At 39.3% G+C, this 13,721-nt stretch overlaps 1 protein-coding gene across 12 annotated transcripts in view; it reads right to left on the bottom strand.

The window, feature by feature from the left end:
• NCKAP5 (NCK associated protein 5) overlaps positions 1–13,721 on the bottom strand; it is a 530,111-nt gene that overhangs the window by 80,328 nt on the left and 436,062 nt on the right. For all 12 annotated transcript variants that reach the window (XM_062605646.1, XM_062605676.1, XM_062605694.1 and 9 more), the window contains one exon: positions 13,571–13,690. In XM_062605646.1, the coding sequence (XP_062461630.1) occupies positions 13,571–13,690 (120 nt within the window). The remainder of the gene's footprint in view (positions 1–13,570; positions 13,691–13,721) is intronic.

The raw sequence follows: 13,721 nt of genomic DNA, 5'->3' as shown, positions 1-13,721 counted from the left end.
AAAAAATGTCAGTCATTGCTCCTGGGCCAAACTGTGCTCTTAGAATCATAGAATAGTTAGGGTTGGAAAGGACCTTAAAATCGTCTAGTTCCAACCCCCCTGCCATGGGCAGGGACACCTCACACTAAACCTACCCAGTTGTAGGACCTTGCACTTGGCATGGTTAAACTTCATGAGGTTGGCATCAGCCCACCTCACAAGTGTGTCAAGGTCCCTCTGCATGGCTTTCCTTCCCTCCAGCGTATCAACCGAACCACACAGCTTGGTGTCATCAGCAAACTTGCTGAGGGCGCACTCAATCCCACTGTCCATGTCAGTGACAAAGATGTTGAACAAGACCGGTCCCAACACCGATCCCTGAGGGACACCACTCGTTACTGGTCTCCAGCCGGACATTGAGCCATTGACCACAACTCTTTGTGTGCAGCCATCCAGCCAGTTCTTTATCCACCGAGTGGTCCATCCATCAAATTGATGTCTCTCCAATTTAGAGACAAGGATGTCGTGTGGGACAGTGTTGAACGCTTTGCACAAGTCCAGGTAGATGACGTCAACTGCTCTACCCCTGTCCATCAGTTCCATAGCCCCATCATAGAAGGCCACCAAATTGGTCAGGCAGGATTTCCCCTTAGTGAAGCCATGCTGGCTGTCACCAAGCACCTTGTTGTTTTTCATGTGCCTTAGCATGCCTTCCAGGAGAATCTGCTCCAGGATTTTGCCAGGCACAGAGGTGAGACTGACTGCTCTGTAATTCCCTGGGTCATCCATTTTCCCCTTCTTGAAAATGGGGGTTATATTTCCCTTTTTCCAGTTGTTGGGAACTTCACCCGACTGCCATGATTTTTCAAATATGATGGCCAGTGGCTTAGCAACTTCATTTGCCAGCTCCTTCAGGACCCACAGATGGATTTCATCAGGTCCCATGGACTTGTGCACGTTCAGCTTCTTAAGATGGTCTCAGACCAGATCCTCTCCTACAGTGCACCTATGGTCTTCATTCTCACAGTCCCTGCATCTGCCTTCCAAGACTTGGGTGGTGTGGTCAGAGCATCTGACAGTGAACACTGAAGCAAAGAAGTCATTCAGAACCTCAGCCTTCTCCAAATCCAGGGTAGCCAGTTCTCCTGATAGCTTCCGGAGAGGGCCCACGTTGCCCCTAGTCTGTCTTTTATTCTCAATGTACCTATAGAATCCCTTCCTGTTATCTTTCACATTCCTAGCCAAATTGAATTCTAACTGGGCCTTAGCTTTCCTAACCTGGTCCCTAGCTTCCCGGATATCATCCCTGTATTCTTCCCATGCCACCTGTCCTTGTTTCCGCCTTTTATAAGCCTCTTTTTTCTGTCGAAGTTTCCTCAGGAGCTCCTTATCCATCCAAGGAGGTCTCCTGGCCCTCCTGCTGCACTTCCTTCTGGCTGGGGTGCAACACTCCTGAGCTTGTAGCAGGTGATCCTTGAATTTCAACCACCAGTCTTGGGCCTTCCTGCCCTCTAGGGCTATATCCCATGGAACCTTATTAAATAGGTTCCTGAAGAGGCCAAAGTCTGCTCTTTTGAAGTCCAGGGCAGTGAGCTTGCTGCACGCACTTCTTACTGTCCTGAGGATCTCGAATTTGACCATCTCATGATCGCTGCAACCAAGCCTGCCCTGGAGCGTCACATTTCCAACCAGCCCTTCCCTTTTGGTGACCAAAGGAAGGGTTTCTTCCCTCTTGCAAGGGAAGACACAGTGCCTCTTAGTTAGCAACATTTAGAACCTGGACTGTTCATAGGAGTGCTAGGCCCTGGCAAACAGTGTCATTGACGAGAGTCAAGTTCCCTCTCCCACTCTGCAGCCAATACTTGGGGCTGTCTGCCCCCAGGCTCAAAGCAGCTGTGAGCTTTAACTCTAGCACAGTTGGGTGATAGCTGCTGCAAACCCTTTCCACAGCTGTCTGTGCTCAGAAGAAGCTGTGCCAATATTTGGTTAGGAATCTCTGCCCTTGTGAATCGATCATTTTTTCATGGTAGATAAAAGCAGGGCTTAGAAGGTATTATGCAGGAATTTGAAAAGGTGTCAGCTCCCAGTTTGGCACCAAATAAGTAGTCAAATTTTAAGAACACCTGCAAGTCTGGTCCCATGTACATGAAGGACCAAAAAACCTAAATTAAAGGTGAATTCCACTTGTTATTCTGCCATGAACTGGTGTAGAGCTGAGAGTAACCATATTTCTAATTATTGTCAAGATTTCCTAAGGACCATTTAGGGGAATAAATTTAAGTGAGCCTCTAAAATACAGTGCTAATCTCAGATTCATATTCACATCTGAAATATCTATAATGCACAGTAATTGAGCCTAGACCTGTGTCTGTATCTACTGTATAAGAAAAAGCATACAAGATTTGGTTAGAGAAAAAAAATTGAGTTAATAGTAAGTAATGGAAAGTTAAAAAAAAAAAAAAAGTGATTGAGCATTTCTGCTTTTAAAATATGACTGAATAAAAAAAATTAGGACCAAAACACTGCAAAATTAAGTAGTTCATCTCTGAAACCCTATACCAGAAAGATGAACTGAAGACTGGCGTATATTTGAGAATTTTAAAGCACTGATATTAAATCAAGATGCCATTACTTGGTTTCCATACTTCTAATGCAGTAAGATGGAGTTTACTTCTTAATGTTGAAGATGCCCTTGTAATGCACACAGGACACAGACAAATCACTGCTCCTCCCTACACCCAGACATTGGATAGTGAGTACTGAAACATGGCTTGCTCACATCCACAGGAAGAAATGATCATGAATGCCATCTAAAAATGCTAAAAATACAAAGAGACTCAAGTCTGTCAATATCACATTGTTAAAGATTTAATGACAAGGGAAACTTTTCCTTTTAGCTTGTCCTTATCAAGAGAGATACCCAGATGGTAATTCAAGAGTTAAGGCACTAATGGACTCTTCAGTTTCACTGATTTTATCTTGCAATACAGTATTTCACATTCTCAGCGAAGTCAACAGAGATCTAGTCAATAGTGTCATGGCCTTTGGATGAGGATTTGAATCGTACCAGTATCCAAACCATCATTAAAGAAGACAGGTCATTTGGGAAACAAAGGAGAGCATTAGTAAAATTCAATAGTAAAAGATGAGGTCGGTTCAGTAGGTGTTTTATGATTCATTATGAATACCATTTTATTCTAATTACATCCCCCTTCTTCTTTGTGCAGTATCTATAGGAGTATACAAAACATAAAGTGTATCACAGGAAAATGAATTTTTTCATAACAGAAAATACCTAATGAGTAATCGTAAGTGCTAAAACCCACTTAGCATAATGTTAGTTTGATTGATTTGATGGAATGTGTAATTTAAAATTACCAGGAAATTACACTGATGTGATATAATCTGAACAGCTTAAATGCTACCAAGTTTATTGGCACACCAATTTTAAGTAAAAGAGCTGTAATTCTATCTTGCTTCATGTTTGAAGTGCCACTAAAATAACAGTATAACCCACAGTTATAAAGTAAAATGTAAACGAAGTCTTATATGTATTGAATGTGATAAAAGATGAAATTTATTCTTTATCCATTTTTGTTTCATATACATACTTTTGCATAGTTATCTTTCACTTCAGTTTCAAAATCTTAAGAAAACAAAAGTTAACTATATACTTAGCTCCATTAGTACAATGACATATCCTTAATAATAATGGTTATATTTCTACACTGCTTTAGAATTTCAATAAATTCCCACTTTACCGCACAAGAAGCAGTCCTCTAAATCTCTGAATCATTCAATTATATGCATTTTTTGTTATTTCATTTGGGAGTTACAGAGTGTGAAATATGCACCATGATGAGAAATCAATTATCTAGCACACCTGTGGTCTGTGCATGTTATATTTAAGCAGGGCATGCAGTGGCTACTATTTCATTCCACTGTGAAATCCAAACTGGGAAGGCTTCAAAAGTTGACCTGATGAGATGAACTTGCCCTTTTATATGTGGCACATGGCTTGTACTTGCCACATCACATACTGGATAACATTAGAACAAATCCATGCTAATTTTTGCTTTCCAAATCTCAATGAGAAAGATTTTTTTATTTAGAAAGGAAACCTCAATGAATGATCCTTGATGTGCTGTGGTACAGAATATCCCTTTGGCTAGTTTGGGTGAGGTGTTCTGGCTCTACTTCCTCTCGGCTTCTTGTGTCCCTTTTCACTGGCAGAGCGTGAGTCTGAAAAATCTTTGATTGGGGTAAGCAATACTTAGCAATAACTGAAAACATGGGTATGTTATCAGCATTGTTCTCTGACTAGAGTCAAAAACACAGAACTGCACCAGCTACTAAGAAGAAGAAAAATAACTGTTACAGCTGAACTCAGGACACTTAAATACACCAAATATATATATAAACTTCAAACCTAGAAACACACGAGACAAAAAAATGGATCTGTTGGTCATAAAAGACAAACAGAGCAGGCTGAAATAGCATCCAACAGGTTAAGCATTGTTATAGGTTAAATTTAATTTCATGGAATAAAAAACTGTACCTTTTTAACACTTACTGTAAGTCTGAAGCACAGGGCAATTTTAGAAAGGAATATAGCAATACTATTTTGTATTGTGGAATTCCTTCCTTTTTTCTTCCATTTATTCTGATACTGAATGTACACAATAATAGGAAAAACCATTAAGTACATTCTTGTACTTAATGACTCTGCCCCTATACTTGCTTGGGGCTTCAAATATCATATTGGATTCCTGTCATCATGTGTATCATCACTGAAAATAAAAATCTATGCATAAAATAAAGAGAAATCTATGGTTCACACAGTGTCAGCTGCATATTTTTCTTTGTCTAAAAACGAAAAGGCAGTAAAATCTTACTTTTGTTGTTAAGGCCTGTCACATCAGTATAGCCTTAAGGTTTCCTTGACAGATGCATACTCTGAAAAACTGTTTCTGCTCTTCAGAAAAAAATCTATATATGTCTTAAAAACTTAAAAATAAAAAAAATTACTGCTGTCCTCAGTCAAAATCATTCATAAAAGCTTCACCAAAGATCACCTGTGGCTTTCCTAAAGATTATTTGCTCATTTGATTTACTGTTTTTGGTTATCGCTTTAGCAATTTATCATAGGGAAAATGGAAAAAGCTAATTTTAAATTTGCTATCTAAAAATATATATGTTTAAATTGTATCACAAAATGGTCAAGGCCAGGTTGAAAGGGGGTTTTGAGCAACCTGGTCTAGTGGGAGATGTCCCTGTCCATGTCAAGGGGGCTGGAACTAAATGATCTCTACGGTCCCTTCCAACACAAACCATTCTACAATTCTATGATTCTGATATGGAAAGCCTTTCAGTGCTCTTCTTGGGAACCTCTCAAGACTAGCTGAAGTACTTGGACATTAGAAATTCTAGCAGTTGGGAGTAAATTTCTCTTAAAAGCATTATCATTCTCATCAGTTCTATATTTCCAGTAAACTTTAGTTTTCTTTTTGTTTGAGAGCAAACTGGTAGGAATTTAGGTACTGAAATAAGGGACAACAGCCTGCCAAGAAGAAAATAAACAAAACACAAGTTGTAGATGGAGGAGACCTATCAGGTCAGTTGATCTAACTCCCTCATAATAAAATACTATTATCCACTGCACCTCTAGCTGTTCTAACTGTTGTTTTTCTTCAGTTTGAAATGTTGTGCAGGATACTGCCCTACCTCTCCTCTTACATACCACACCTGAATATTTTTTGTAATGGTATTTTGTCAGCCTTGATTAGGTTCAGATCCAGCAAATAAATTTAGCAAATGTTTTATTTTAAGAATGAATGCTTTACGCTTTCCTTAGTGAGAAAAGAGTATGCTTGGATTCACTGTGTTAGAGAATGGTGTCCTTCAGGGACAAGAAAAGCCATCCCAGCTATTTGACTCAAGGGATCTCACAAAGCTTCTTGGACATCTACACACCATGGCTGTGATTTACATGAGTATAAGTCCCTGTGACTAGAGATGGCCCATAGAGAACCACTGTGGCAGATGATATCCGATGATTCTCAGTGCTCTTCTAAACATCTGCCTATCTCAGGTCCTCCTTCCAGAGCTGGTTGGGTATCAGATATCCAGCCTAATTCCTTCAGGTATTATGTTGCTGCTGTTCGTTCAGAACTAGGTCATATGGCTTAGGGAGATTAGATGAAATTAATTTGGAGGGGGGATGTTTCCTTCTCTCATCACTGACTTTGGTCACCCGTTCATCTAACCAGTAGGCTTTCATGAATACTTGAATTCTGGATTGTTTTCTCAGCACATAACTGGAGCTGCAAACACGGCAATTAAGAAATACTGTTTATAATGTATTATCACACACTGATGATGTAAACTGAGATAAAGTACAGAGATTCAAAGCTTTGTATTTCTGTCTTCTCAGATATTATTGGTGAGCGAGGACATGACAGAAATAGAAAGCAGGTACCAGTTCACTGGGATAATGTAAGACTGAAAATTATGACATTGGCATCTTCACATGAAGAAATAATCCTTTAATTCATTCTTGAAAGTCTCAAAAATCTTTAAGCGTTCTTTACTAAGCCACTATCTAATCCTGTGTATCTCCTGAGATACACAGAAGTATTCTTAGAATTTCACACTGCTACAAGTCTGGATGCTTTTTCTTGGGACAGGATCTTCATGACAGCAATTGTGCACCTTTGGTAACCTTGAGCAAGAGAAACCACTGCAGCAGGGCTGTGGTCTGAAATATTTTGAGAACTGCAAATGGTGTAAAAACCACCACCTCACTCCTTAGTAGGTGTTCTACTGGTAATGCAATTCTTGGATAAAGTTTAATGTACTAGTTTAAACTTAATATATGTCAAACCTACTTTTGATTTATGTGATTACCTTTTTGTCTGTTGATAAAATCCTTGAGATTGAGGTAGCTTTTAAGAAGTTTTCCACTACTGCTGAAACAATTAGCAGATCTGAGATTAATTTCTCCTTCAAGCCACCAGTCCCGATTTCTGAGAAAGTAAGTATCACTACAGATACTGCCACACCTGATTTATATGTTTACTGAGAAGGAAAAGACAGTTTGTTCTGAAACTGGAACTTTTCAGAAGCTTTGCAGATGGCCCTGACAATCTGACGAATACAAAAGAACAAACGTGAAGTAAGAAAATAAGCAGGTCAACTGCAGGAGTTTCAAAACTTTAAATACAATTTGCTGATCTTGGTCTCAAGTCTGTCTACTCTCTGAAGAGCCTGGAGGCACAAGGTAGGAGTAGTAGCTGGCTTCTGTGAGATGGGAATTATACTGCTGCTCAGCGTATAATGATCCAGTTACTGAAATATACTTTGGACTGCTGACAAACTGTTTTCTAATAGTGTGCAAAGATCTTTAGCTTTAATTTCAAACCCTCAAATACCTACTTTCTGAAATACTTAAATATTTAATCTATCTGACTGCTGTAAATGTAGCTTCACTTTTAACCTCTGCATTCAGACATCATCACACCTAATGATGTCTGAACCAGAGGTCAGACTCAGACTCTGAGGCTACATATTCCATCTCCTTTTATCAGATTTTAGGGCAATTAATTGCCTCCTTTTTCTTCCCATATATTATAATGTCACTGGTGCAATTCACCCCTTCCTGCTAAGATGTACAACAATTTCCATCAAAGCACATACAGCTGTACTCTGTCTTGTATGTCAGGACGCAGTTGTCAGGTTATTAAAAAAGCTAGTATCAATGAAGTCATAACAAAGTAGTTATTATTTAAATTGACCTGAGAATTCAGTGGACTGTGCTGTAGCATTCTAGAAAAAATTTTAGACAAAATTAAACAACGTGGATGGTCCATGAGTACTAAATGAAACTAATCTAGCCAGAGAAACACACGAGAAAATAGATGCTTGAAGAGTCCTACCTGCTTTGTTCTGGGATTGATAAAGTAGAATTTTTATGATGGAAATAAAATGGCAATGAAAATATAGTTTAGGATCAGAAGTATTGTAAATCTTATGACTAGAAATATTATTTTATACTTTCTCAACTAGGAAAATTTTATTACTTATTTAATCAAATAAATCAACTCAATAAATATTGCTACTTAGAATAACAGAATCATAGAATAGTTAGAGCTCAAAAGAACCTTAAGATCATACAGTTCCAACCCCCCTGCCATAGGCAAGGACACCTCACACTAAACATGCCACCCAAGGCTCTGTCCAACCTGGCCTTGAACACTGCCAGGGATGGAGCATTCACAACCTCCCTGGGCAACCCATTCCAGTGCCTCAGCACCCTAACAGGAAAGAATTTCTTCCTTATATCCAATCTAAACTTCCCCTGTTTTAGTTTTAACCCATTACCCCTTGTTCGATCACTACAGTCCCTAATGAAGAGTCCCTCCCCAGCATCCCTATAGGCCCCTTTCAGATACTGGAAGGCTCCAATGAGGTCTCCACGCACCCTCCTCTTCTCCAGGCTGAACAGCCGCAACTTTCTCAGCCTGTCTTCATAGGGGAGATGCTCCAGTCCCCTGTTCATCCTCATGGACCTCCTCTGGACTTGTTCCAACAGTTCCATGTCTTTTTTATGTTGAGGACACCAGAACTGCACACAATACTCCAAGTGAGGTCAAACAAGAGTAGAGTAGAGGGGCAGGATCACCTCCTTCGACCTGCTGGTCACACTCCTTTTGATGCAGCCCAGGATATGCTTGGCTTTCTGGGCTGCGAGTGCACACTGAAGCTGGCTCATATTCATTTTCTCATCAACCAACACCCACAAGCCTTTCTCCACAGGGCTGCTCTGAATCTCTTATCTACCCAACCTGTAGCCGCACCTGGGATTGCTCCAACCCAGATGTAGGACCTTGCCCTTGGCATGGTTAAACTCCATCAGCCCACCTCACAAGTGTGTCAAGGTCCCTCTGGATGGCATTCCTTCCCTCCAGGGTATCAACCGAACCACACAGCTTGGTGTCATCGGCAAATTTGCTGAAGGTGCACTCAATCCCATTGTCCATGTCAGTGACAAAGATGTTGAACAAGACCGCTCCCAACACTGATCCCTGAGGGACACCACTCATGTCTGGTCTCCAGCAGGACACTGAGCCATTGACCACAACTCTTTGTGTGTGGCCATCCAGCCAGTTCTTTATCCACTGAGTGGTCCATCCATCAAATTGATGTCTCTCCAATTTAGAGACAAGGATGTCGTGTGGGACAGTGTGGAACGCTTTACACAAGTCCAGGTAGATGACATCAACTGCTCTACCCTGTCCATCAGTTCTGTAGCCCCATCATAGAAGGCACCAAATTGGTGAGGCAGGATTTCCCCTTAGTGAAGCCATGCTGGCTGTCACCAAGCACCTTGTTGATTTTCATGTGCCTTAGCATGCCTTCCAGGAGAATCTGCTCCAAGATTTTGCCAGGCACAGAGGTGAGACTGACTGCTCTGTAATTCCCTGGGTCATCCATTTTCCCCTTCTTGAACATGGGGGTTATATTTCCCTTTTTCCAGTCGTTGGGAACTTCACCCAACTGCCATGATTTTTCAAATATGATGGCCAGTGGCTTAGCAACTTCATTTGCCAGCTCCTTTAGGACCCACAGATGGATTTCATCAGGTCCCACGGACTTGTACATGTTCATTTTCTTAAGACGGTCCTGAACCAGATCCTCTCCTACAGGGGGCCTAAGGTCTTTTTCACTTGCCACTTTTTAAAACCTTTCACTAATGGTTCCTCACATGCTCTATAAAAAGTCTGCAACAACAGCTTTCTGGGTGAAAAGTTAAAGCAAGACATCATCCTTGGGAACAATTCAGCTAACAAACAGAGATACAAAATAGAAACAAATTATGGTGATATCTATGAGAAGACAAACCCTGACCCCTGTTATCATTAGTAACTTTCTACAAGTCATCATTGTTGTAATAGGAGGATATGTAACATCAGAAACAGGTTCAATGTTATTAGTTATATTTTCAAATATGAATAAAAAGAAGGCTAACAAGGAGAAAGATCTGTGAAAAGATCTGTCTCAAGACTGAGCAGTCCATACCCAACAACAAAACACGTCTGCAAAATGCCAGAACTAAGAAATGGAAGAGCACTGTAATTTGGCGATTTCAGTAAAGTTTCTCTGAAGAAAACAGTACATCATTTAGGAAAAATGAGGCAAAAGCAGAAATACAGTGATATTGACATTTGCATTTAAAAATAATTCATAGCTGCTGTACACTGGCAAAGCAGAATTGCTAAGTTTCATATAAGACTTCTTACTCCTACTCTTGTATCTTCTCTTTGGATTTTCTTATCCCTTCAGCAACCGTCTGTATATCACCTCCACAGATTTCTCTCTTCACTTCCAATCAGTTTTACTGTACTCAAAGTTAAATCTTAGTCTGTCTATTATTCCCAACTATCTCTCCCACTTGCAGATGAAATACAAGGTGGCTCACTGAAATGGAGCTCCCAGTTTTCTTTCCCAAACCCCTCTTTCTATGACAGGCAGAATTTAATCAATTTTTAGCAACCACATTCAAAAATGAAGGCTGCTGGGACAGAATCTACTCTTCTGTGCTAGCTTTTAAGTAAGACTATTGCTCTTCCTCAGATGGTGCTGAGACAGAAACACTTTTCCTTGGCTTCAACATTTTAAGAAAGCTGCTTCAGAGAGAAGACTGCCTGAATAATTTTTTTTTTTTTTTTAAGAGAAAGAGGTGATCTGGCTCCTCCTTATTTATCTATCCTAATACTGGCTCTGTAAATCACACACTTCAGCTAGAAAGAATGTGCTCAGAAAGATAGGGTAGCTCTTACAATTGTCTACAAAAATCAAAGAGGTGACAAAAAAAAGCCCAAGTTATCATCTCTTTCTCCACCTTACATTTTGCAGAGACTGCATTACTTAATATTTTCATGACAGAAGTGACATATCCTCTGTTTCACTCCCTACAAGCAGTAAGTACACCAAAATTTCTAGTAGTAAAGAACTTACACAGAATCACAGAATGGTTTGGGTTGGAAAGGACCTTAAGATCATCTAGTTTCAACCCCCCTGCCATGGGCAGGGACACCTCACACTAAACCGTGTCACCCAAGGCTCTGTCCAACCTGGCCTTGAACACTGCCAGGGATGGAGCGTTTATCACTTTGGGGAAGCAGTTCCAGTGCCTCACTACCTTCACAGTGAAGAACTTCTTCCTTATGTCTAACCACAGCAATATACATAATCACATGTCTCAAGAAAACACACATATTTCATTTAAAACATTATTAGACCCTTCAATTCCCTAAGTACTTAAACTTCTTGTAAATGCATGAAAATGTAATACTTTTAATAACATTTTCACAGCAGCAGTCATGAACACCTTACTACATGTGTTTTCTTTGTTATTGTTTTTGTTTTTAAATTGGTAGTAATAAGTTTTTCTTTTGAATTGTGTGAGAAGCATGAGTTAAAACAATACAGTGATATTAGTCTTGTGCACAGGCCATTACCCTGCAGTCAAATTCAAAACACTGGTATCAATCTTTTCATTGAAAAAAATAGGAATAATTTGATTCCTAAGAAGACAAATGAATCATGTTGTATTTGCTCAAAATCAAATACACAAAAAAAAATACAAGTCTTCTAATGTCAATTACAGAATAATTCGATGGTAACAGACAACCAAATCATGGAGTCGATATGCAGAAAAAGCAACTGGTATTATTTTTTTTTTTTAGCTTTCACCCTCTTCTACAGCATTCTTCAAAATCTGTAGTTCTACTGAGAGTGAATACTCCCAGGATGAGATCAGCATTAAATAAAATTGAACTGTACTGCATCAGACAGTACTAGAAAGGTGAAATTAACACCATGTGTCTTGCCTGTGCCTCCTCCCAGTTAGCAGTATTTGCCCATTCACTTTGATTAGGGTCATGCTTTAACAGGAATGTCCTTAACCATATATTTAGTACTCTTCTGTAGAGCAACAGATTAAAAAAAAAGTATTTAGCTATTGCTCTAAATCTGGTATGTATGCATTTCCAAAAAGACATAATACATACAGTGCTTCAAATCTATGCAGGCACACAACAATATTTGCTTAATTTCAGCCCTAAGGAAACACCCTTCTCCAGATTTTACACCTCAGACTGCAGGATTACAGACTATATACTATTTATTCAAGTCTGGAGTACAGTCAGAGGATAAACAAGGTTCTGGAAACTCACAAATTTACCAAGGTTTTTTATTCATCTGTTTTTTGTTGGTTTGGGTTTTTGTCTGTTTAGTTTGGGTTTGTTTTTTTGTTTTTGTTTTTGTTTTTTTTTATTACATATGGAGTGTTTTAACAGCTAGGGCAAGGGAGAAGCAATTAGAAGAGAGAAAGGCCTGATCTAGCAATACCTATATCAACACAAAATAAACAGACAGAACAAGAACCTCAGGATAACACAAGAACCCAGATCCCTGTGATGGTAACCTGGCCTCACTCTGCCCAAGCTTCAGTTCTGCAGTATGAAAGTATAGCTGTTTGCCACCCCCGGGATTCCCTTGACTTTAAGCACCAGTTGGTGAGGAGACCATGCTTCCTCAGTAAACAGCATGAGCTGATGAGAGTTAACAGCCCTCAGCTGTTTAGCAACAGTGCAAGGGTCAAATTTTACGTTGAGATACACATGCACAGCATCAGAGAATTTAGGTAAGATATATATACTTATTTAACATCACTTACCTATCTGACTCCTCCAAAATGAATGTTTTGGGTTTTTTGGTTGTTTTTTTTTTGTTTGTTTGTTTTTTGTTTGTTTGTTTGGGTTTTTTTTAATAAGAAATAACAGAGATTGCTAAACCCAGAATTTGTCATATTGTTAGAAACTTGCAGAGTCTTTAAAAAAAAAATCCTCATTTATTGTTCTAGTTCATGGTCAGGTTTGTTGGAACTTCTGCAAAGCAATTCTACTTCTACAAAAGGATGACAAAGCGATGGATGCATTCACAATAACGGACTTTGCCAAATGAAAAGAGATACTGAAACGTCTCTTATTCCAGAATGGCAAAGGAGTGGGAGATGGGTCAATTGGTTTCTCAGCTATATCCTTCCATAAAACATTTGGAAAAAAAAATCACTCTGGGTCTGTGAAGATGTACTTAAGTCCTTGTAAGTAAGCTGAAACCAGGAAAGTAATACATATGGCAAAAGTTAAATAAATGGGCTGTCTTCTCACAGGAAATTACACTGCTCAGCATCAAGCTGGATGTTAAAAGAATCAGAGCTTCTCCCCTACAAAGGGATAATGAACCCATATAATTCCATTTATCATAGTGAAAAAACACCTAAAAAGTAAGTTACTTTGCAGGTGTGCTCCTCTCCACATTTGCATCTAATATGTAGTCATATCTTACTGGTGTACACTCGCAGTTTCAGTGGTATCAGATTATAGATAACAGATATTCTTCCAAAATATTAAATATATCAACTGTCATTTCCTGCTTACTGCCATAACCTTAAAATGAAAAAAAATATTTTATAATTGTAAGAAACACAAAGCTCATAGTTTGCTTTCTGCAAATTGCCATCTCCTACCTGAAGAAGGAGGTCAGAAGCTGGTTTGACTTTCTGATGGAAAAGCACACTTAATGTTTGATTCTGTTGTTCCAAATCAAAAACTCTCATTTTCAGCTTTATACATTCCTCCCTCAAATCCTGTGGCAGAAGGGAAAATAGGATTTTAGAA

This window comes from Pezoporus occidentalis, unplaced genomic scaffold, assembly GCF_034315485.1.
Source record: "Pezoporus occidentalis ecotype Australia unplaced genomic scaffold, CSIRO_AGI_Poc_V1 ctg12, whole genome shotgun sequence".
NCBI lineage: Eukaryota > Metazoa > Chordata > Aves > Psittaciformes > Psittacidae > Pezoporus > Pezoporus occidentalis.
Note: the sequence above shows the minus strand (reverse complement) of the source record. Positions and strands in the feature narration are given on the sequence as shown.